Below are 25,654 nucleotides of genomic sequence, written 5' to 3' on the forward strand. Positions count from 1 at the left end.
AGAAGGTGATAGTAATATTTTCTATTTTTGACATTTATCATTATTATGTAGTAAATAGTAATAGCACTTAGACTTATATATTGCTTCACAGTGCTTTATAGCACCTCTCTGAGTAGTTGACAGAGTCAGCATAATTGCCTCCAACAATCTGGGTCCTCATTTTACCAACCTCAGAAGGATGGAAGGTAGAGTCAACCTTGAGCTGGTGAGACTCGAACTGCTAAACTGCTGGCAGCCGGCAGTCAACCGAAGTAGCCTGCAGTACTGCATTCTAACCACTGCGCCACGGCTCATAATGTTTGTACATTTTGGTAATGAAGATAATACTTTGTAATTTGGAGAGAGGACATTGGAGAGTTTTCTGATGGCAGAATTTTTTTTTAATCGATCAACAAGGGCCAGTAACAACTTTTGAAATAAATGTCATTTATGTTTACATATAACAAAAGTCTCTTGTACAGTTTTAAGGTGAGGTGTATTTTGTGGAAAACCTCCAGTAGAAGTATTTGGGGTTTCAAACTGTGAATTTTGAGCACAAAGCCCACTGCATTAAGAAACTGCTGTTATTATTTAAGAGGTTAGACCTTATAATTTAAGACTGTTTATGAACAACGTTTTTTTTCTGACTGCAGGTAAATCAGCTTTTCCTCTGAAGATCCATTGCACTCCGGAAGGAATAAGGCTGCAGTGTTTCTTGAAATATTACATGGAGGAAATGAAATCAAGCTGGTATCACAAGTAAGAGAGAACAAAGTTCTGCATCCTGCATGAATGTCATCTGGTATTCAGTAGCTATTGAAAACTCATTTTGGGAATGATGCTGATGATGCAGGCAGGAAAATTACAGCTCAGATGGTCATTTCCAACTTTTTTAAAAAGGAATAAATTATATTCCCCAGTGACAGGTTTTGCATGACAAATGAGCCGATATATGTTTTCATACTGTCATCAGCACAGCTGGCAGCATTGGCTGCAAATCCCCAGTCATCCCTGAATCATCCTCAGGACCTTGCAAAGCAGGAAGCCTGGGACAAATCTTCAAGCCAGCGGCCACTCACAGCAGCCAATCATCCACCCACTGAAAAGTGGAGATCTAATGGAGCTTCAAGCTGTAGGTCTGTTTGGCTGAGGAAGTTGATGCTTATTATTTATTGATTTTCCCACCCCCACCTTTATTACTTTATGAATAACTCAAGACAATAAACACACCTAATACTCTTTCCTCCTCCTATTTTCCCCCACAACAACCCTGTGATGCACCCAGCTGGCTTTCATGGCAGAGATGGGACTAGAATTCACAGTCTCCTGGTTTCTAGGACAACACATTAATCACTACATCTTTAACCATTCCTTCATAGATCAGTTTCTTGTTAGGTCAAATCCCATCAATTTGTATTGTTCTGTTCTGGACAGGTGGAATGTGAGCTGGTTCTTTTCCTGATTTAATCTCACACTCTACCGGGGAGCAATTTAGACCTCAGCATTAAATATGCAAAGCAATATGAAGGTCATCGTACCTAAAGTTATCAGTTAACAAAAGCACAAAGAAGTAAAGCATGCTATGATTCCCAGAGACTTTTTTAAACTTGAAAACTTTAGATGAAATATCAGGTTTCCTTTGAATTTTTCATGACTGCCCCATAGGATTGAAGAAATGTCTCTGATTCTTCAGCTATTCTTCTTCATAGCCAGCACCTCATTTCTGAATGTGGCTGCAGTTCTACAAAGTTCATAATTATCTGCTACAGTTGTTAGTAGTTCTATGAAGCTCCAAATAAGTGTTTTCCCAGCCCTGTCTGCAGGTATTGGAGACTGTACTGAGGATATGTTTTGATCCAGAGCTGAACGTGCCATTTTTCTTTGCCTCTCTTTTCTTCCTGTGTGTGACTCACAAAATTTTGATTAACCAGTCATACAACTGCATGCTTTTGCTTGCTCTCCTTTTGTGCATCTCTTTAATTGTGCCAATTTCCCCTCAGAATATTCAGCTACTCTTCCTTGTCTTTTTCCCCCTCACCCCTCTCTCTCTCAGAAAATGCAAGATACATCCTGAAACCACTATAAATGATAAACAGCAGAAGTAATATAAAACTCCCTAGGAGGGAAATGCTTTTCTTTAAAAAGCAAAAGAAAAACAAAATGAAATGCTTTTAAGCTTCATGTAGATTATTACATTGAAATACAAACAGAGCAAAAATAAGTATAAAATAGAAATGAAAGAGGAAAGAATTTAAAGGAAAGGCCAGCTGGAGATGTTATTTTCTGAAAAAAACAATCTTGCTGATTTTTTTTAAAAAATTATCTCAGAATTTCCTGTTCTTTATAGGTACAGAGGATATAATGCTTCAACAGTCTTTTTGCTCAAAGACAGTCCTTCGGATTGAAGTTTGCAAATTCCCAATCTTTTGCAAGATTGTATTGAGGCTGCAATGTGAAGAAAAATCAGCTTTTTTTAATTATTAGATTTCTTGATAGTCAGATAGCTCACATACCTCCAATAATGAAAATGTAGAAAACTTTTCTTGAACTGCAGCTTCAGTACTCTCTTGCAACAAACTTACATTTACAACTTTAACTATAATATCTATGTTTGCTTGCTTAAGATACACAAAGGATTTGAACATAATTGGTGGAATTTATTGGTACTTTTTTGAACACCAGCTTCCCACAGACATTTTTTTAAACATGCACTTTTAGGATTCATGTGGCATTTATACTTTTGCTTGAGACTTTCTGGCTGCTTGAAACTAGTTTTAAGAGAAACAGGAACATCCCTGTCAGCTGCCACCTTGTGCTTGCTTGTGTTTTGCTGTTATGCAGTGACAGACTGCCATGAACTGTGGGGAGCGGGGATGAAGAAGAGAATGCTTTGGGAAATGAAAGTAACTGCTATATCTCCTCGAGATGCTGCCTCAAGGTCACCCAGTTGAAAGAAGGAGGGGGCTGCATAGCAAACTACGCTTGGACTGACCATTAGGAAAACATCAATGCCTGAACCTGATTGGTTATACTGGCAGGGCAATGAAGACAGTTAAGGGAAGGAAAAGTAGAACCTAGGGATTTTGGCACATCATTTTCAGTTCTGGCTTTGCAATACTGCAATACACTTGATCTCTAATAAACTATGCCTTTCTCAACAAGTGGAGCCCACTATCATTTCTATTTAGGGATTTCAGTTGTGGCAGATCTGACAACCCCTCTCCTGTTTTGTAACATCCAGGTATATCAAAATGGTGCATGTTTGCTTGAATGCGGCCTCTTTGTTTAACTAGGGAAGCTAAGGTTTCTTCAAGTGAAAAGATGAGAATCGGTGGTAGCGATGAAGTTGCATGGATGCAGATATGTGAGCCTACTGAAAAAGATAAAGGGAAATATACTTTTGAGCTGTTTGATGGCAAAGAAGCCCACAAGCGGACAATCGACCTATCTGGGCAAGGTAGGAATTTTTACCACCCATTGAACATCAAACATATTGTGGAAATTGCCTATTTTCTCTTTGGTTTATTAATAAGCACTAATTGTGTGCTTGGAATGTTCAAGGAACATGCATTATCTTTATTCATTCCACGTCTCATGAAGACTGACTTTGATTCCTGTTTTTAGATTTTATATCACACTGTAGGCTGTGGCCGGGCCGGGGGGAGGGTGCAGAAAGAAATACATGCTAGCATTTCTGCCAACTCATGAAGTCAACTTCCTAACATGCTGAAATGTTTCACTGCAGCTTTCGATGAGGCCTATGAAGAATTCCAACGGCTCAAGTAAGATTTTAACTTTTTTTTTTTGCTTTAGACACAAATTTTGCAATTACTTTATTTGGGCCATCAGCATCATTGTACGGGGATGTTAATTTTCTCTACTTTTTTCCTCACTTTAGGGCAGCTGCTTTTGCTGAGAAAAGTGAGTATTTGAAAGTAAATATATAAAGGAATATCCAGTATGAATATGGAAGAATAGGAGATAGCATTCTAATAAAAATGAAAAGTTTTGATTGTATTATGAAAATTTAATTTAATTTAATTTAATGATATTTATATACTGCCCTTCTCCCTGAGGACTCAGGGCGGTTCACAGGGCAGAATAAAATACTGAATACAAACATTAAAAAGAGATTAAATAATTGCCCAAGTAAAACAATTGGAATACAATTCTAAAACCCCAAGATAAAATTAAGACACCAAAAATAAAAAACCCCACCAATCCCCATCAGGCTAGGCCGGCTTGTACAAACAGAAACGTCTTGAGATCGCGACGAAAGGAGCGAAGATCGGGCGCCATCCGGAGCTCTACCGGTAGCTGATTCCACAGCTCCGGAGCGCCCACAGAGAAGGATCTCCCCCTGGGGGCCACCAATCGACATTCTCTGATCGGTGGCACCCTGAGGAGGCCCTCTCTGTGGGAACGCACAGGGCGCAGGGAGCTTGATGCCGGCAGCAGATGTTCCCTAAGGTACTCCGGCCCCATGCCATGGAGGGCTTTGAACACCGTTACCAGTACCTTGAATCTCACCCGGAAGACAACTGGCAACCAATGCAGCTCACGGAGCAGAGGTGTAACGTGGGAGTATCGGGAGACTCCCAACACAACTCTCGCGGCTGCATTCTGTACCAGTTGGAGCTTCCGGGTGGTCCTCAAGGGCAGCCCCATGTAGAGAGCGTTGCAGTAGTCCAGACGAGAGGACACGAGCGCATGAGTGACCGTGCACAAATCATCCCGGCTAAGATAGGGCCGCAACTGGCGCACCAGGCGAACCTGGGCGAAGGCCCCCCTAGTCACAGCTCCTATATGGTCTTCCAAGGTGAGCCGTGAATCTAGGAGGACTCCCAAGTTGCGAGCCCTATCTACGGGGGGTAATAGTTCACCCCCCATAGCCAGAGGTGGGATGTCCGAATAAACCCGGGATGAAGGTATGCAAAGCCACTCAGTCTTGTCGGGGTTGAGTTGAAGTCTGTTCCTCCCCATCCAGACCCGAACCGCCTCCAGGCAACGGGACATCACGTTGAGGGCATCACTGGGGTGGTTTGGGGTCGAAAGGAAAAGTTAGGTATCATCAGCGTACTGATGATACCCAACTCCAAAGCCACGAATGATCTCACCCAGCGGTTTCATGTAGATGTTGAACAGGAGAGGCGAGAGGACCGACCCCTGAGGAACTCCACAAATGAGAGACCTCGCGGTCGACCTCTGCCCTCCTGCCAACACCGACTGCGAACGTCCCTGGAGATAGGAGGAGAACCACTGTAAGACTGTGCCTCCCACTCCCAGCCCCCTGAGACGCCGCAGCAAGATACCATGGTCGATGGTATCGAAAGCCGCCGAGAGGTCTAATAGGACTAGAACAGAGGAATATCCCCTGTCCCGAGCCCTCCAGAGATCATTCACCAGCGCGACCAATGCCGTCTCCGTGCTGTGCCCGGGCCTGAAACCCGATTGGTACGGGTCTAGATAATCCGCTTCATCCAGGACCAGAGGGAGCTGATGCGCCACCACACTCTCAACAACCTTCGCAAGAAAGCGAAGGTTGGAGACAGGACGAAAGTTGTTCAATACAGCTGGGTCCAAGGCAGGCTTCTTGAGGAGAGGCCTCACCACCGCCTCCTTCAAGACGGCGGGGAAGCTACCCTCACTCAGAGAAGCCGATATAACTGCCTGGAACCAGCTGCGTGTCCTCTCCCGGGCTGCATAGACCAGCCAGGAAGGGCACGGGTCCAATAAACATGTGGTGGTGCTCAGCCTCCCCATGATCCTGTCCACTTCCTCCGGAGTCACAGAATCAAACTCCTCCCAGGTGATATCGACAAGACCGCCCGTGTCCTGATCGTCAGACTCTGCCCAGTCAGAGTCCAGACCGGTCCGAATCCGAGCGATTTTGTCCGACAGATGTTGGTTAAACTCCTCGGCACGACCCTGCAAGGGATCCTCCCTCACCTCCTGATTTAGGAGGGAGCGAGTCACCCTAAACAGGGCGGCCGGGCGATTATCTGCGGACGCGATAAGGGTGGCGAAGTGGTTAGACCTCGCCTCCCTTATCGCAGCGAGATAAGACCTAATGTAGGCTCTTTGTCGCAATCGGTCGGATTCGGATCGGCTGGACCTCCAACCGCTCTCTAGGCCCCGTCTCCGACGCTTCATCTCCCGGAGCTCCGCAGAGAACCATGGAGCTCTATGGGATCTGCACCGGGTCAGGGGCCGCAGGGGTACAACTCGGTCAAGAGCCTCAGTGGCCGTCCTTTCCCAGGCTTCCACTAAGGCATCTGCCGAGCTGTGAGCAAGGGAGGCAGGTGGGGACCCCAGCGCCGCCTGGAACCTCTGGGGATCCATTAAGCGTCTGGGGCAGTACCATTTAATTGGTTCCAAACACCCACGGCGGGGGGTGGCAAAACGGAAGACCAGCCGCAGGAGATGATGATCGGTCCATGACAGGGGCATAATAATTGGAGAGCCCCCACCAAGATCATCTAACCACCGTCCAGATAAGAAAACTAGGTCAAGGGTGTGGCCTCCCTCATGAGTCGGTCCCGAAATTACTTGCGTCAGGTCCATGGCCGTCATGGAAGCCATGAACTCCCGAGCCAACTCAGATGATCCTCCCAGCGATGGTAGATTGAAGTCCCCCAAAACTATAAGTTTCGGGAACTCAACCACCAGCCCAGAGAGGACATCGAGCAGCTCAGGCAGGGCTGCTGCTGCGTGACTAGGCGAAAGGTACACCAGCAGCAAGCCCAACTGCGCACCAGGGCCGCATCTCAAAAAGAGAGACTCACACCCGACTATCTGGGGAACGGTGGCCTCCCGTGGACACAAGGTCTCCCTCATAACAACAGCCACTCCCCCACCCCTACCCTGAGCCCGAGGCCGGTGCAGCACCCGGAAACCTGGTGGGCAAAGATCAACCAGAGGAATGCCGCCCTCTGGGCCCAACCAAGTTTCCGTGATGCAAGCCAGGTCCGCCTGCTCACCCTGTATAAGGTGGTCTTATACAAAGAATGATTCTCATCAAAAATGCTTAATGATTGTGGTAGAAATATGAGTTGTGTACAGCTAACCAGATTTGCTTCTTTGGTTTAGTGAGTTGGCAAACAATTTGACCCACCTTAGACTGACCAGGACATTCCCTTCCCCATTCGGTCAAGAAACATGAATACAAATCTTGATCCAGAAATCTGTTTCCCCTCTTTTATCTAGTTAATAATTTGATATTATTGGATGGATGAATGAATTCTTTATTATTGCTGAGGGCTATCCAATAGTTTAGAACTAGAACATCCAAGCAATAATATATATGCAATAAAACAGGTGTAGACAAACATAGAAGTGATAGACTATAAGATTGCAACTGGGGAGAGTGATGGATTATCAGTTCTGCTGGTGCCCCGTCAGCAGAAGATAATGAGAGTACGTCAGCAAAACTGAGAGGCAATTTCTCTCAACAGATCCAGTTGTCTCATACAATCTCATGTTGCTTTCTCTTATTATTGTGTTATGGTATGGATGTTTACTGCAGAAGGCTATTTGAACTGCTAGCCATTGGCTATAATAAAGAATTCATTAGTTTGGTAAATGAACTTCAACAAATAACTAGAATTTTTTTTTCCACATTGACGGAATGGAATAAAAACAGTGAGAATAGAAATAGACATGACTTACGAGGTATAAGGCATGTCAAATATTAAGTGCAAAAATGCTCTTACGTTCGTCATCTTTTGGTTAAAAGAAATGAAATTTCAGATGCAATTTTTGTTTCTCGGTGAACTGGAAATTTGTAGACAAAGTTGACCCTACTGCAAGGATTGAGCTTGATAATTTTCATATGATTAGGCTGATGTACTTGTACACAACAGAATTCTTTCCATTAGGGCATTCCCTAATGGTGGCGCAGTGGTCAGAATGCAGTATTGCAGGCTCATTGTGCGACTGACAGCAGTTCAATTCTCACCTGCTCATGGTTGACTCAGCCTTCCATCCATCCAAGGTCCATAAAATGAGGACCCAGGTTGTTGGGGGAAATATGCTGACTCAGTAAACCGCTTAGAGAGGGCTGTAAAGCACTGTGAAGTGGTACGTAAGTCTAAGTGCTACTGCTATTGCTATCCCCTCCTTTGAAATAAAAATGATCATGGTAAGGATTTGTGTGTATGCAAATGCATACAGTATCAAGGTTGCCCTTGCTAAGAAGCTCACAATATTTTAGAACTGTGGTCCCCCAACCGTTCTGGCTTTGCGGACCAGCAGAGGGGAGGAGAGGGGGTGTGTGGGAGTACATACCGTTCCACTTGCACAAGTGGAGCTCCATTTGTGCAAGTGAAACTGCTTGCGCGCATGCTCGTCCACCATTTGCACAGCCCAGTTCCGGGCCATGGCTCTGGGGTTGGGGGCCCTTGTTTTACAAGGATAGATGCAAGCTTCACATTCATCTTGGACGGCAAGCTTCACATTCGTCTGGATAGATTATATCTGTGGGAGGGCATGTTTTTCAGTCGTTTGCCTTTCCATAGGGGTATTACTGGTAGGGCAATTTATTTGAAAAATGTTCCAAAGAAAAGAGCTGCCCTAAGGCAATAAATCTGGAAAATTATAGAAGATTTCAAAAAAGATAGGTGCAAGGATTATGGTAGGATGATATTAAGTCTTTTTTTTTGACCCCAAAGAAAATTATAATGGTAGTTCACCCCACTTTCCAAATGGATATTTAAAGATGTGCTCTTGCATCCCCCCCACAAACACATTTTACACCAAAGCAGGGTGTACTGAGATAAAAGCAACGAGCACTGAGAATTAGAATATTGCTATGATATTTCACTATGATATTTCACTGCTCCTAAAGCACTTTAGGCAATCAGTCTGGAAAACAATTCACCATAATTTGAAGCTAGGGCTGTCAGCTGCACACTGTGACTGTCCTCTCTGTTCCTTTCTCCATTTGCTATCCTAGTATTATTCTTAAGTGGGAAAAATATATCTGTTTCTTCCCTGAGACTCCACTTGTGACACCTCAATGGTTTCTGTCAAGTTTATCTGCACAAGCTAGGTATGTTTGGGGAATCAAATGAATACACCTACCTGGAATAAAATCCACAGCTTGGGAATATGTAGGTATGCCTTTGGGGAGACCTACATAACTCAGTGTATTGCATATTTATTTTATTTTTATTTATTTTATTGGATTTATATACCGCCCTTCTCCTGAAGGACTCGGGGTGGTGTACAGGGCAGTTAAAACACAATATACTAAGTTAAAAATAAATTAAATTAAATTAGCCCCAACAAATAAATCACATTCTAAAAATTTAAAATTCCAATCCCTCAGTCCAGGCCGGCAAGCTCAAATAACCAAGTTTTCAGGTCGTGGCAAAAGGAGCGAAGGTCGGGAGACATCCGGAGCTCAACAGGGAGCTGGTTCCAGAGGGCAGGTGCACCCACAGAGAATTCTCTCCCCCTGGGGGCCGCCAGTCGGCATTCCCTGGCTGATGGCACCCTGAGGAGGCCCACTCTGTGGGAGCGCACAGGACGATGAGAAGTTAACACCAGCAGAAGGTGCTCCCGTAAATAATCCGGACCCATTCCATTTAGGGCTTTATAGGTCATCACCAGCACCTTGAATCTCACCCGAAGGGCAACTGGAAGCCAATGCAGCTCACTGAGCAGAGGTGTTATATGGGAGTATCGGGAGACCCCCATCACCACTCGCGCGGCCGCATTCTGCACCAGTTGGAGCCTCCGAGTGGTCCTCAAGGGCAGCCCCATGTAGAGAGCATTGCAGTAGTAAATCCAAGAGGTCATGAGCACATGAGTGACTGTACGTAGGGCATCTCGGTCCAAATAGGGCCACAACTAACGCACCAGGCGAACCTGGGCAAAAGCCCCCCTGGTCACAGCTCCTATATGATCTTCTAAACTGAGCTGTGAATCCAGGAGGACACCCAAGTTGCGAGCCCTATCTACAGGGGGTAACACCTCACCCCCCATAGTTAAAGATGGAATAAACTGGGTAACCCAAGATGCCGGTATGCACAGCCACTCAGTCTTGTCAGGATTAAGACAAAGCCTGTTCCTCCCCATCCAGACCCTCACCGCCTCCAGGCAACGGGACATCACGGCGAGGGCATCACTTGGTTGATTTGGGGTGGAAATAAAAAAGTTGGGTATCATCAACATACTGATGATACCCCACCCCCAAACCACGAATGATCTCACCCAGCGGCTTCATATAGATGTTGAACAGGAGGGGCGAGAGGACAGACCCCTGAGGGACTCCACAAATGAGAAGCCTTGAGGCCGACCTCTGCCCCCCTGCCAACACTGACTGCGAACGACCCAGGAGGTAGGAGGAGAACCACTGTAAAACAGTGCCACCCACTCCCAACCCCCTGAGGCGCCGCAGTAAGATACCATGGTCAATGGTATCAAAAGCCGCTGAGAGGTCTAAAAGGACTAGGACAGAGGAACAACCCCTGTCCCGAGCCCGCCAGAGATCATTCACCAGCGCGACCAATGCCGTCTCCATGCTGTACCCGGGCCTAAAACCCGATTGGTAGGGGTCCAGATAATCTGCTTCCTCCAGGAACAGAGGGAGCTGATGTGCCACCACACTCTCAACAACCTTTGCTACAAAGCGAAGGTTGGAGACCGGACAATAGTTGTTCAAAATAGCCGGGTCCAGGGCAGGCTTCTTGAGGAGGGGCCTCACCACCACCCCCTTCAAGGCAGCAGGGAAGCTACCCTCCCTCAAAGAAGCAGTTATTACTGCCTGGAGCAGCCTTGTGTCCCCTCCTGAGCTGCATATACCAGCCAGGAGGGGCACAGGTCCAATAAACACGTGGTGGAACTCAGCCTCCCCATTATCCTGTCCACCTCTTCCGGAGTCACAGGGTCGAATTCTTCCCAGATAACATTCCCAAGACCGCTCATCTCCCCCCATCAGACTCCGCCCAGTCGGAGTCCAGACCGGCCTGAATCTGAGTGATTTTGTCCGCCAGATGTTGACTAAACTCCTCGGCACGATCCTGCAAGGGCTCCTCCCTCACCTCCTGATTAAGGAGGGAGCGAGTCATCCTAAACAGGGTGGCCGGCCGATTATCTGCGGACGCGATGAGGGCAGCAAAGTAGTTGGACTTCGCTGCCTCCATCGCTGCGAGATAAGACCTCATAAAGGTTCTTAACCGCAATCGGTAAGATTCAGACCGGCTGGATCTCCCAACAGCTCTCTAGGCTCCGCATATGTGATATCTTTCAGGGAACAATACAAATCTTCTTTTTTGCTATGTGCATGGAAGTGAAGAAAAGCTGGGGGATGATTAGTAACCTGGCAAAGAGAAATTAAATATTTGAATAATTCTAGGAAGTGAGTTAGCAGGTGAGAATAAGTAGTGTTAATCTTCAAGCTCAATAGCTATCTTAATTTGTGTTTAAGAACTAACAGTGGTACAGGTAAATTTCTGTAAGGCCTATTAGAGACAAGGGGCACAGTGGCTCAGTGGTTAAAGATGCTGAGCTTGTCAGCTGGAAAACTGGCATCCTGGGTTCGAGTCCAGCTACTTGCCCCTGTTCCTGCGAACCTATCAATTCGAAAGCAGGCAAATGCGAGTAGATTATAGGCACCACTTTGGTGGGAAGGGAACAGCATTCTGTGTGCCTTGGTGTATAGCCATGCTGGCCACATGACCATGGAAGCATCTTCAAACAACACTGTCTCACTCGGCCAAGAAACAGAGATGAACACTGCCCCCCCCTAAACTTGGACATGACTGGATAAAGGAACTGTTACCTTTACTTTTTATTAGAGACACAAAAACAGTCTGTGAGTTAGCGAGGTGCCAAGAAGTTTAGATGGTGCAGAAATATCAGAGGATTATCTTCATAAGTTGTGTAACGCACTTGGCATCTCAGCCCCAAGCACAGTTAAGAATTTAGGAAGATCTCATGGCCTCAGGCCTACATCAGCTTTCTACATCCACAATGGGTGATCAGTTATGGATGTTAGAGGTGGGGAAGAAGCAAAATGTGTGCCACAATATCAAAGTGCAAATTCCATCCTGTTTGTACTTGTGTCCTGAGGTTGTATGTTTTGCTATTTAGATGAAACATCCATTTGCTGCAGACATCCATTGGACCAGTGCTTATAGGAAGCTCCCAAGAAAGAGACAGGGGTACTAAACTCTGCTGCCCAATTTCCTAGCAATTGATATTGAGAGGCATAAGTGCCTCTGATAATGGAGATAATAAAGAACCACATTAATCAAAGAGGCATAAAGCCACCCAAGTTAGTAGCCATCATTGCATCTTGAGTTAGCAAATTTTCTAGTTTAGCTATGATGAAGGACTTCATGTCTCTCGAATCTTTCCTCATTCAGCTTCCTCAAAGGTGTCATTTTATATGGCTATATCAGGTTCCACTTATTCATCCTTTTTTCCCTAAAAGCTGAAACTTTCCTTGCGAGCAGTTGCTTCTGCCCCTGGAATCTAAATAATGCTTGTTTCCCTTCTATGTACAATTTCTAGCTATACAGGCTCAGAACTGGGTGCAATATTCCAAATTCAGTTGTATCATAGATTTATATAAAAGCTTGTTTGCAGTTCTATTTTAGAATTTGCCATTTCACAGCTGCCACATCTGGGGTTTATGTTTTCATCCAACTATATATCATAACCCTCCAGGATGCCTTTGCTTCTTTTTTAAATTCTAATTACCCCAAACAAGTCCAGATTGCCGGCAAACATGGTCCTCTCAGTGCTCCTATCTAACTTCAGATCTCTTTCTGTGACTCTAATGTGTTTAGTATTGTCATCTAACATCAGGCTTTCAGCAGTATGTCTTATTTCATCATTGAGTCCTAGACATTTGCTAATGCAGTCTGTTGCCATTTTGATGAAGCATCCTGATGACCTTGTGGTCATTTCATTTCTAATCATGACTATATCCAGTCATTTCAGATTTTCTGTAGCAACTCTTTACTACTACTGAATGAATCAATATTTCCCCCCCACTAATATCTGTACAAAAAGCCTGCTAAACCGATAGATGCAAACTAGGCTCTCTACTATGGTTAAAAAACAAATGTTCAAGAATGTCTGCTTCATTCTTGCACTGAGATTCTCTTTTCAAAGATGGGTGGCAAAGGTAACCACATCCAACTCTCTTGAGGGCTGTTGTGGGCTTAAAGCACTGCTAGAGTAGGACAGAGTCCTGATCTGGAGTGAGGTTTTGAGGTAGCAAAGGCTGCTGTGGTGTTCTTCTGGTTTCTGCAGACTTCCTTCCTTCCTTCCTTCCTTCCTTCCTTCCTTCCTTCCTTCCTTCCTTCCTTCCTTCCTTCCTTCCTTCCTCCCTCCCTCTTTCTTTCTTTCTCTTTCTTTCTTTCTTTCTTTCTTTCTTTCTTTCTTTCTTTCTTTCTTTCTTTCTTTCTTTCTTTCTTTCTTTCTTTCTTTCTTTCTTTCCCTTTCTTTCTTTCCCTTTCTTCTTTCTCTCTTTCTTTATTTCATATTTCTTAATTGCCCATGTCCATCAGAGTCATAGGAGATTCTTTTGGAGTGGCTGCCATAGATCCCATAAAGCATGGCGTCAGAGCACCTAGGCTCCTGCATAAGAAGGACTGGGTGCTATTTGAACTTGCTATGCTATATTTTCTCTGAAGTAGCCAGAGGACTTGGACAGAGCATAGTAACTTTATATTTGTATATTCACAGATCGTGGTAAACTGGTTGGTGGTTTGCCAGATGTTGTGACCATAATGGAAGACAAGGTATGGATAAAACAACTTGGTTGGCTTGGATAGTTTTGAATAGGAGCCTTTGTGTATAGAGCAAAAAGGGCTTCCTCGAGAGAACATTTGAGTAATATGAACCCATTCAACTTTGAAGAAGCAGGATAGAAAGTGTATAGATGTTTTTAAATTTGATATTGGAGAAAATGCCCAAGAATACCAAGAATAAATAAATGATAGATAGATAAGGCAGATAGACAGATAGACAGACAGACAGACAGACAGACAGACAGACAGACAGACAGATAGATAGATAGATGAATCAGCAAACAAATCTACCTAGAGTTTTTTCTTGATGCACAAATGACCAGGCTCAAATCATCATACTCAGAAAAAATATGTGAAGACCCACCTCTTGGAAGAGAAGAAGATGATTACAAAGGTGAATGAACTCAGTTGTAGTACCAATGGGTGTCCCATTGGACGACCCAGAGAATCAGGTTGGGGACAGAATGTATTGGAGAAAATCCATCTATGTGAGAATTTACATCAACTCAATAGCATACAATCAATCAGTAAAAGATACATCCCATATAAGTCTACAATAGATGCTAATTTGCAGGTATATCTAATGCAAATTTATTTTTGAAGAACACGCTTAGTGTTTTTGGTATTGCAGCTAAGACAAGAAGAAATTGTGAATAAACACACAAGAGATTTAATGAACGGCATCATGGAAGCAGCATACCAAACCACACACACACAAAAAAAACCCCACAACAAAGTCTTTAGCCAGTGCCAGGGTAGAGTGAGGCCAGTTTACAATGACTTGGGTATGAAGTTAAATAAATGGAAGAAATTTTTCTCATCCTCTCTTGGATTCTCTTATATACAGTCTGAAATTCTGGAGTGTTCTACAATCTTCCCTTTCCCTAAACCTCTCATTGTCTAAAACCACTGCTTATTTTTTTCTTCTTCTTTTTCTTTTAGACCCTGAATCTGACCTGCACCGTGTTTGGTAGTCCTGATCCTGATGTGATCTGGTTTAAGAATGACAGGGAAATCGAACAGAGTGATCATTACATAGCTAAATTGGAACAAGGGAAGCTTGCCAGTTTGGTAATTAAGGGGGTGTCATCAGAAGACTCTGGAAAATACAGCATCAGTGTCAAGAACAAATATGGGGGAGAGATAGTAGATGTCACCATCAGCGTGTACAAGCACGGGGAAGAGATACCTGACATTAAACCTCTCTCAGGTGATAGAGTAAAGGCGATACCTGCGAAGCCAGGTGAATAATTATAAATGGGAAGAAACATTTTGGGAAACGAGTGTGCTTGATGAACAAAAGGCTAGAGAGAAGCTGTAGTTTTGCTTGTATAGTAGCTCTGCAATAGAAAATTGGCGATGTCTAGAAGACAGTTATGTTTTTCTGAAGGCTGCACCTTAGTCTCTTTCTTATTAATGGCATCACAGTTGGCAATGACATCACTCCCAATAGGAGTGTCCTATGGCTTGCCAGTAGTAAAAGACAATAACCATGGCAGCTGTCAGGAGCTTCTGTTTCAATCATGGTTCTTTCTATCCATGAAATGCAATTCTCTGTCTTGCAAGTGGAAATTGGGAACTGCTTAGCTATAGATCAGGAGCGCCGCTTCTTAATCTGAGCTGTGACTCTCGTGGCTTTTGCAAATCCCCGCTGAACTAAAAAACAACAACGCTGTAGCAATGTAAACAAATCGAGGACTGCAGCTGCAAATAAATCAGAGGAGCTGAACACATGACCTTCTAAGTTATCCTTTGTGACATTGCTATTTTGTAGTGCAAGCAAATCTTTAGTCATACTTTACAATCACTGCGGACTCATTTAAATCATAAGTTTCACAGTTGTTTGTTTCTCCCCCCTGCTTTGTGCTAATAAAAAGCTCCAAAAAAGTCACCTTGTGGTTGTCTCTCTGCACCAAATGACTCTTAACTTAGTTGTGTTTCCTTCCTTTGGCTGTTTAATTATGGTCTGTTGCAGTTTCACAGCTGGCAGGAGGCAGATCATGGATTCACAATAAAACAAGTAAATGATGGCTACTTAGAGTCGCTCCATTGTACTTAGCCACATTATTTTCCCTTTTTATAGTGGAAGTTGGAAACCAGGAACTGGTATTTGGTAGCAGCCTAGGGTGATGCAGTATTGCAGGCTAATTCTGCCGACTGCCAGCAGTTTGATCCTTACCAGCTCAAGGTTGACTCAGCCTTCCATCCTTCTGAGTTAGGTAAACTGAGGAGCCAGATTGTTAGGGACAATATGCAGACTCTATAAACCACCTAGAGAGGGCTGTAAAGCACCATTTATTTTATTTATTTTATTTTATTAGTTTTCTATACCGCCCTATTCCCGAAGGACTCAGGGCAGTTTACAGGGCAGAATATAAAAGACAATATAAAAAAATAATATAAAATTAAAATGAATTAAATTAATTAAAGCCCAACAGTTAAAACAATATTAAAAAGCTAAAACCCGTTCAGTCCAGGCCTGATAAATCAAAAAGGCAGGTTTTCAGGTCCCGGCGAAATGATCGCAGATTGGGGGCGGTCCGGAGTTCCACAGGTAAATCATTCCAAAGGGCAGGCGCGCCCACAGAAAATGCCCTCCCTCTGGGGATCACCTGCTGGCACTCCCTAACTGGCGGCACCCTAAGGAGGCCCTCTCTATGGGAGCGCACAGGACGATGGGAAGTTGATGCTGGCAGCAGGTGCTCCCTAAGATAATCCGGACCCATGCCATGTAGGGCTTTATAGGTCATCACCAGCACCTTGAATCTCACCCAGAGGGCAACTGGAAGCCAATGCAGCTCGCAGAGAAGAGGTGTTACACGGGAGTATTGGGAGACTCCCATCACAACTCGCGCGGCTGCATTCTGCACCAGCTGAAGCCTCCGAGTGGTCCTCAAGGGCAGCCCCATGTAGAGAGCATTGCAGTAGTCTAACTGGGAGGTCACGAGCGCATGAGTGACTGTGCGTTGGGCATCTCGGTCCAGTTAGGGCCACAACTGGCGCATGAGGTGAACCTGGGCAAAAGCCCCCCTGGTCACGGCTCCTATGTGGTCTTCCAAACTGAGCCGTGAATCCAGGAGGACACCCAAGTTGCGGGCCCTATCTACAGGGGGTAACACCTCACCCCTCATAGTTAATGATGGACAAAACTGGTTCTCCCGAGATGCCGGTATGCACAGCCACTCAGTCTTGGCGGGATTGAGTCGAAGCCTGTTCTTCCCCATCCAAACCCGGACCACCTCCAGGCAACGGGACATCACGTCGAGGGCAACACTGGGTTGGTTGGTTTGGGGTGGAAAGAAAAAGCTGGGTATCATCAGCGTACTGATGATACCCCACCCCGAAACCACGAATGATCTCACCCAGTGGCTTCATATAGATGTTGAACAAGAGGGGAGAGAGAACCAACCCCTGAGAAACTCCACAAACGAGAGGCCTCGGGGCGGATCTCTGCCCTCCCATCAACACCGACTGCAAACGGCACAGGAGGTAGGAGGAGAACCACTGTAAAACAGTGCCCCCACTCCCAACCCTCTAAGATGCCGCAGTAGGATACCATCGTCGATGGTATCAAAAGCCGCTGAGAGGTCTAATAGGACTAGGACAGAGGAACAACCCCTGTCTCGAGCCCGCCAGAGATCATTCACCAGTGTGACCAATGCCATCTCTGTGCTGTACCTGGGCCTAAAGCCCGATTGGTATGGGTCTAGATAATCAGTTTCCTCCAGGAACAAAGGGAGCTGATGCGCCACCACACTCTCAACAACCTTTGCCAAAAAGCGAAGGTTGGAGACTGGACGATAGTTATTCAAAATAGCCGGGTCCAGAGCAGGCTTCTTGAGAAGAGGCCTCACCACCACCTCTTTCAAGGCGGTAGGGAAGGTACCCTCTCTCAAAGAAGCAGTTATTACTGCCTGGAACCAGCCTCATGTCTCCTCTCGAGCTGAATACACCAGCCAGGAGGGGCACAGGTCCAATAAACACATGGTGGAACTCAGTCTCCTCATGGTCCTGTCCACCTCATCTGGGGTAACAGGATCAAACTCACTCCAAATGACATTCTCAAGACCGCTCGATTCCTCCCCATCAGTCTCTGCCCAGTCAGTGTCCAGACCGGCCCGAATCTGAGCGATTTTGTCTGCAAGATGGTCTGCAAGGGCTCCTCCCTCACCTCCCGATTAAGGAGGGAGCGAGTCACCCTAAACAGGGCGGCCGGGTGATTATCGGCGGACGCGATGAGGGCAGCAAATTAGTTAGACTTCGCCGTCCTCATCGCCACGAGGTAAGTCCTCGTAGCGGCTCTCAACCACAATCGGTCAGATTCGGTTCCGCAGCCCAGCAGTGAGGGGTGGCAAAACGGAAGACCAGCCACAGGAGGTGATGATCGGACCATGACAGGGGGACAATAGTTGGCGAGCCCCCTCCCAGATCATCAAACCACTGTCCAGATAGAAAAACTAGGTTGAGAATGTGCCTCCCCCTCATGAGTCAGACTCTGAATTATTTGGGTCAAGTCCATGGCCATCATGGAGGCCATGAACTCCCGAGCTAATTCTGATGATCCCCCCAGGGAAGGAAGGTTAAAGTCCCCCAAAACTATAAGTTTGGGAAACTCAACCACCAACCCTGAAAGGGTGTCGAGAAGCTCAGGCAGGGCCCTTGCTACAGTGCTGGGCACCAGGTATGTCAGCAACAAGCCCAACTGAGCCCCATGGCCGCACCTCAGGAGGAGCGACTCACTCCCGCCCATCTGTACAACAGTAGTTTCCCGCGGACATAAGGTCTCTTGTATAACCACCGCCACATCCCCGCCCCTACCCGAGCCCACGGCCGGTGAAGCATGCAGAAACCCGGAGGGCAAAGCTCAGTCAGAGGGACACCTCCCTCTGAGCCCAACCAGGTTTCGGTAATGCATGCCAGATCCACGTGTTCCTCCTCGATCAAGTCACAGATGAGGGGAGCTTTGTTCACAATGGATCTGGCATTAAAATATACCAGCCTGAGATCAGGGGCCTGATCCCCCTCACCCCCGGATAAATGGGTACCAGCCAGAGGGTCGGAGCATGCCACCGCTTGAAGGTAGTGGGGGCGTGATCCCAGATGTTGATATGGCCCTCCGTGTAACCACCTGCTGCCATTCCCAATCATCGTGGGGATTGAAAACCCCACCCCACTGCTGGGAAAACTGGAGGTCCCCAACCCCAACCCCGTCTCGCCGGGAACCGTCTCAGGCCCGGACTGACAACCGGTTGATAAAATACACCCCATATCCCTCCCAACCCTACCATTCCCCTCCATCCCTAACCCCTTAAAACAACCGGCTAAAAAACATACGTTTCCACCAATGGACCCTTTCAATGCCCAACCACCTCTCAGGGTCCCAACAATTGGGCCCGTCCTTAAGGGAAGCAAGGGATAGAGCAGCAGGTCGTACCCAGGAGGGAGGAACCCTCCTGAGGGCATACAAGTCTGTGCTAGAATAATACAACAGAACTATATACTAACAATGTCTGCTAGGGCAGTTATGAACAGGCAGATGGTCAATTAATGTTACAATGAAGTTAAGAATGTTAAGTCCGGAGAATGTCTCAGATCCACCAATCCGGCTACGCTCTCACCCGAGCCGGCAACCCGACAAAGGAACCACAACTGTCCTCTCACAGCAGTTTGGGTGTCAAATCTGGGGTAGACTGATCACAGACCTCCGGGATAGACCCACCCCAACTGATCTCTCACATCAGTGGGGTGGGTAGATGGTCAGTTCAACCGCCCTCTCACCACGGTTGATTCCTGGGTCCATTCCAGGCTATTCAGAGGAGAGTCATGGAAGCAAGAATATATCCACCATGTCCATATCCAGCCAAGCCGACCCAATGGGTGGCAAGGTAGCAATTGGCGGAGATGTTCCAGGGACATGCTTTGGGGGGAGGGAACCGCATCATAGAGCGGTACCCATAAACAGTTCCAAGGCGCAATTGTGGCCACGATTGATCTTCAAGCCACCATGATATCCCAGCCATTGTCACCATTCCAAAAGGAAGGAAGGCAAAGCAGCATCTAATCGCTATTCCGAGGTGCAAGATTAATCTCAGGCTCTTTTATGACAATCCCCAATCTTTATGCCACAGAAATGGCGCCCATCAGCTGATTCCAAGGCAGCCAAAAACGACCTATAGCTGCCATAATCTTCCAGCTATCAATTACCACTGGGGGGGGAAGGCCACAGCGTCCTAAAAACGGCGTCCATCAGTTGTTTTAAATGGCAAAAAAGTCCATGAATGCCAAGCCTCTCAAACCCCTAACCACCATTCTGGAGGGAGGAAGAAACCTCAGCGCCGCCGAAAACGGCATCCACAGCTGATCCGTGGCATCTACAGCTGATCCGTGGCATCCACAGCTGATCCGCGGCAACGAGGGCTCCAGAAACCAAACAGCGTGGCATGAAAAGGTATATAAGTGCTATTGCTATTGTATTTGCAACCATAGGTGTCTTTGGGTGAGGTAGGGAGAGACCAATGATGTGTGTTGTGGTGCAAATCTTACCCATTATCTACTTGAATGGGATGGAGAAGCAAAAGGACTGAGCTTACAGTATGTCATGATATCACAACTCATCTTCATCCTTTTGGCATGATCATAGTCAGGAATGGACACCTTTGCTTTTCACTAGGGTCTTCTTCAGGTAGTCAACTCCCTCTCTCTGTCTTTGTAGCCCAAGCCAGAAATTTCACATTACTTTAGTAGGATTATTCATTGGTTTTGTATCAGGGAGTTAGATAAGAACATGAAATTTATTATTTATTTATTTATTTATGCTGGCCAATACATTTTACTACCTGAGGTAAAAAATAAGATGGGTTCCCTAACGTTCCACATACAGGAAGTGACCAAAGTTATAGTTTATTCTTATTCCAATATTGATTATGGTACATACTCCTCTGTCTTATTTGAGGAAAGGAGACAAATTTAGGAGATTTAGGGTATCTGCCTGGAACATACAGCATTGTCCTCTAATAGAATTGCTTTGAAGCAAGATGAATGGCAAATAAATAATAAACGTTGCCCTGATACCTCCAATTCTACGTGGGGGAAAAAAACCCCGAATGACCAACAAACACCTGCGAAAACCTCAGAATATATATATATATATATATGTGTGGAGTTGAAGTCCTCAGATCCTAAAGTTACTAAGGTTCAGAAACAGTAATCTAAAGTAATCCAGATTCACTGATGATATCCTTTTAGCAAACACACCTGCATACACAGAGGGGGTGAGATGGGGAGAAAAATAGAGACTCTATTTATTATTTTGCATTCCGGCAGCCTTTGAGAAGTATCCTTGGGCACTGAAGACAAGGTTAAACTCCTCTTGACTATGCTGTTAGCTGGCCCATTTTAGCTAACTAAGCCTCAGCCATTACCTTTCAGGTATGAGGGAAAGAATTTATGATGACATTTAATCTTTTGCTGAAGTAAAGAAATTAGTACTTGCCAGAATGCTATTTTCAAAAGATTTTTTTAATAATGGCCACCTAGATCCCCCCTTCTTAGACTTCAGAGAAGCTACTTTATTTGATTTTTTTTAAGGTTTGTGCAGAGAGATGGCATACCATAATAGCCTGTTTACAGATAGTCCTCTACTTACAACAGTTTGTTTAGGGACCGTTTAGAGTTAGAACGGCACTGAAAAAAAAGTGACTTATGACTGTTTTACACACTTACGTCCATTGCAGCATCTCCACAGTCATGCGATCAGAAATTAGGAGGACGAATTTTGGGCTCAATTGGGGTTGTAAGTGAAGGACTACTAATCTCTAGTCGTATATTAAATAATGTTTTTTTTTCTATTACTATACATTGAAAACAGGCAACATGGCAACCAAAATGTCTCTATGAACAAAAGCTAAAATGCTCAGGACTTAGGAAACGGGTGCTTTTGACATGACAGAGGCAGGTAAAATCATGCAATGCATGGACAAAATGGGCAGGGAGGAAAATGGTAAAATATGGGGCCATGTATGGAAGGGGATGATGATCTAGCACTGACCAAAACAAGCATTTCTGCAACAGCCTATCAATAACTTATGAGTTTATTCTCCTGAGACAGGCCATTTGTCTCTAACCTGAAGAGGAGGTTACAACGGCACTGAAAGAAGTGATTTATGACAATTTTTCACATTTACAACCATTGCAGCATCCCCAGGGTCACGTGATCAGAATTCAGATGCATAGCAACTGGCATGTATTTATGACAGTTGAGGGTCCTGGGGTCATGTGATCAATTTTTGCAACTTTCTGATGAGCAAAGTCAACAGGGAAGCCAGATTCACTTCACAACCATGCTACTAACTTAACAACAGCAATGGGTCACTTTAACAACTGGGGCAAGAAAGGTTGTGAAGTGGTGTGAAAACTCACTTAACAAATGTCTCACTTAGGAACAGAAATTTTGGACTCAGCTGTGGTTTTAAGTCGAGGACTATATTTCACAAGGATCCTGTGGCGGGCATGTGGTACAATGGAAAAGAGATCCATTGGCAGACTTTGAATCTGTCACTCTCTCTTTGTCCAGCTTTACACACAGAACTGCTGCTGTGGGAAAATAGGAGGAGGCAGTCTATGATAATTGCTTTAAGCTCCTGAATCCAATGTAAATCGGATCCAGCCAGGCTATTCCTATGTTTTTTTGCATTTAAAATGATAATTTAGCCTTGACTTTTGCCAATTGTCCAGCTAGGCTAATGCACCCAATCAATTGTGGCTGATTTTGAAATGTGAACTGGAGCTGGACCTGTTTATATTTGGGTGGGGGACTACCAGGAAATCATGGTGCTGCACATCAGACTGAGAAGTCAAATCCCAAAAAAGGCCATTGGGAAACTAGAGTAATGTTGCCAAGAAAAGAGCACAAATGTTTTCCATGAAATGATCCAAAGTTGAGATTTACAGTAGTTGGGCTTTATTTTTTTTCTTTAGAGGTCACCAAGGGTGGCACCAGAGTTTTTCCATGCCAGCATAAAGCAGGGATCTCCATGCTTAGCAACTTTAAGACTTGTGGACTTCTACTCCCAGAATTCCTCAGCCAGGAGTTCTGGGAGTTGAAGTCCACAAGTCTTAAAGTTTCCAAGTTTGGAGACCCATGGCACAGAGCATTGGGGCCTCCAGCTGGGCATTCTGCTTTGTGACAAGCAGGCAACAAATTAGTTGTCAAACTCATTTTGTCCAATTCTTGCTTGAGAGACCAAAGAACCATCAGCTGCCCAGGCATAGCCAGCAGATAGGGGTGCCATTCCTACAGGTGCTACACTCACACAAGATTGGAAGCACTTCTGCACCTTTCTTTGAAGCAGCTCTAGGCAGCACATGCTCATGGTAAATTCTGGGCCATTTAAGTTTGAAAGGCAGTCTGGAGCCGATCATTTTTTAAGGCACAGTTTTTCCTATAGCATGATTGTCCTTCATTGAGAATGGTTCATCTCAGTCTAAATGAGGTGGAATCTTCATAATTAAAGCTGTCTCTGTACAAGGCCAAGAATGGGAAATATATTGCTAAGCTCATTGGTCCTTGTAGGAGAGTAGTGGAGTAGTGGTTAGGGCACCAGGTTAGAAACCAGGACACCATGAATTATAGTTCTGCTTAAGGTAGCGGTCCCCAACCTTTCCAGCTCTGCAGACTGGTGACAGTGTGGGGATAGAGGGGATGATTATAACAGGCCTGGTGCTTACGCAAATGCAGCTTTGCGCTTGCCTGCAGCTTGCATGGCCCAGTTCCCAACAGGGCACAGCCTGATACTGGGTCATGGACCAAGGATTGGGAAGGCACAAAGCCAGCTGGGCCAGTCACTCTCTCTCAGGGCTAGGAAGCAAACAATGGTAAATCATTTCTGAAAAAACACCTGCCAAGAAAACTGCAGGGTCTAATCTAAACAGTGACCAGGAATCAAAAAAAGACTCAAAGGGACAAAGAGAGAGAGAGAGAGAGAGAGAGAGAGAGAGAGAGAAGAAAGAAGTGGGAGGAGAAGGAGGAGGAGGAGGAGGAGGAGGAGGAGGAGGAGAAGGAGAAGGAGAAGGAGAAGGAGAAGGAGAAGAAGAAGAAGAAGAAGAAGAAGAAGAAGAAGAAGAAGAAGAAGAAGAAGAAGAAGAAGAAGAAGAAGAAGAAGAAGAAGAAGAAGAAGAAGAACAACAACAACAACAACAACAACAACAACAACCCAGTTCTTAAAGGAGGCATTAGTGGAGAAAATAAAGTGGATTTTTTGAAAACTTGTGAGTATGATGACGAGACCTCTAGATGGCACCGAAAGAACAAAGTTTCAAAAGAAAGCTTCAGGAAAAACAGTCCAATTCTTTTCACTTCAGTCGTTTCGATGCAAACGTGTCATTTGGGGAATGGGAGATTATTAAAAGCATTATACTTCTGCCAGAAAATTATAGCTTCCAGGAGATGAGTAGTCCTTTGTTTTTGTTTTTGACAATGCAACTGGATGACTTCACCCACTGAAATGCAAAATGAAGCCTGTGAGGCATTGCCTACGTCTTTCGATGCTGTACTTTTTTTTTTTAGTGAGGATGACCGTAAAGAAGCTCACAATGCAGCCATTGCAACTGGTCATAAGGAAGAGAAATGCAAACGATCGCTTTACATGCCAAACTTTGAGACTTTGTGGAATTGGACATGGAAGTACAAGTAGTCCTCAATTTACAACTGCTTGTTTAATGACCATTTGAAGTTACAACAGCACTGAAAAAAATGACTCACAACTCGACCTCACACTCGTGACTGTTGCAGAATTCCCAGGGTCCTGTAATCAAAATTTGGGCACTTGGCAACCCAGCATTCATTTTCAACAATTACAGCATCCTGGGGTCCTGTGGTTGCCATTTGCGACCTTCCCATCCAGTCTGTGACAAGCAAATTCCAAGACAGAAGACAGTTTTGCTTAATGCCTTCAGAGTTCCGCTTAACAACTGCAGCAATTTGCTTAATAACCATAGCAAAAAAAAGAAAGAAAGATGTGATGTCAGGCCTGAGTCCCTTAACAATCACCTTCTAATTGCTTAAAATTCTGGTTTCCAGTTGCAGTTGTAAATCAAGAACTATATCAGTCTACAAATGTTTTAGAAGAGGGGATAGCAAGAAATGTATGGGAAGGAAGGTTTTTCAGATTGGTAGAATTTATATACTTCTGTATTATTATTCAGTCATGCAGCCATTTTATATATATGACTTTGGGCAGCTACGAATAATTAAAAACAAATCTAAAAACCACAACAATTCCAAAGCGATAGGAAAACATACAAAAAGCCATCACAAAATACATAGAACTTGCAGCTGAGGTATTCCAATTCATCAAAGCAATGGGAGCAGGGGGTTGGACTAGAAGACCTCCAACATCCCTTCCAACTCTGCTATCCCATCCCATCCCATCCCATCCCATCCCATCCCATTCCATTCCATTCCATTCCATTCCATTCCATTCCATTCCATTCCATTCCATTCCATTCCATTCTATTCTATTCTATTCTATTCTATTCTATTCTATTCTATTCTATTCTATTCTATTCTATTCTATTCTATTCTATTCTATTCTATTCTATTCTATTCTATTCTATTCTATTCTATTCTATTCTATTCTATTCTATTCTATTCTATTCATACAGCCACTCCACTGGCTCTACCACATTTCTAGATCCCCATGCCTATCTGTCTTCAGGGTCTTGTAAAAAAAACAGCAGGTTTAGGGCCGATCCGATTTCCTGGCGGGAGGCTTGATCTGAAAAAGATTTAGATGCCGCTGGTTTCAGTCTCAATGGGTACGTTACTTTTGAACACCGGGAAATACTAATTCTCTCCAGAGATAAAATGAATATTATGACAGGTAGTCCTCAATTTACAACTATTCATGTCA

At 44.9% G+C, this 25,654-nt stretch overlaps 1 protein-coding gene across 1 annotated transcript in view; it reads left to right on the forward strand.

The window, feature by feature from the left end:
* Positions 1-14,996, forward strand: part of MYOM2 (myomesin 2) — a gene marked incomplete at both ends in the record, with an annotated part of 89,830 nt that extends 74,834 nt beyond the window's left edge. The window contains 6 exon segments of the mRNA XM_081345699.1: positions 633-738; positions 3,273-3,436; positions 3,725-3,761; positions 3,878-3,900; positions 13,681-13,736; positions 14,688-14,996. Of these exon segments, the coding sequence (XP_081201825.1) occupies positions 633-738; positions 3,273-3,436; positions 3,725-3,761; positions 3,878-3,900; positions 13,681-13,736; positions 14,688-14,996 (695 nt within the window).
* Positions 14,997-25,654: the final 10,658 nt, after the last annotated feature.

This window comes from Vipera berus (genome assembly GCF_964194415.1).
Source record: "Vipera berus genome assembly, chromosome: 1".
Lineage (NCBI taxonomy): Eukaryota > Metazoa > Chordata > Lepidosauria > Squamata > Viperidae > Vipera > Vipera berus.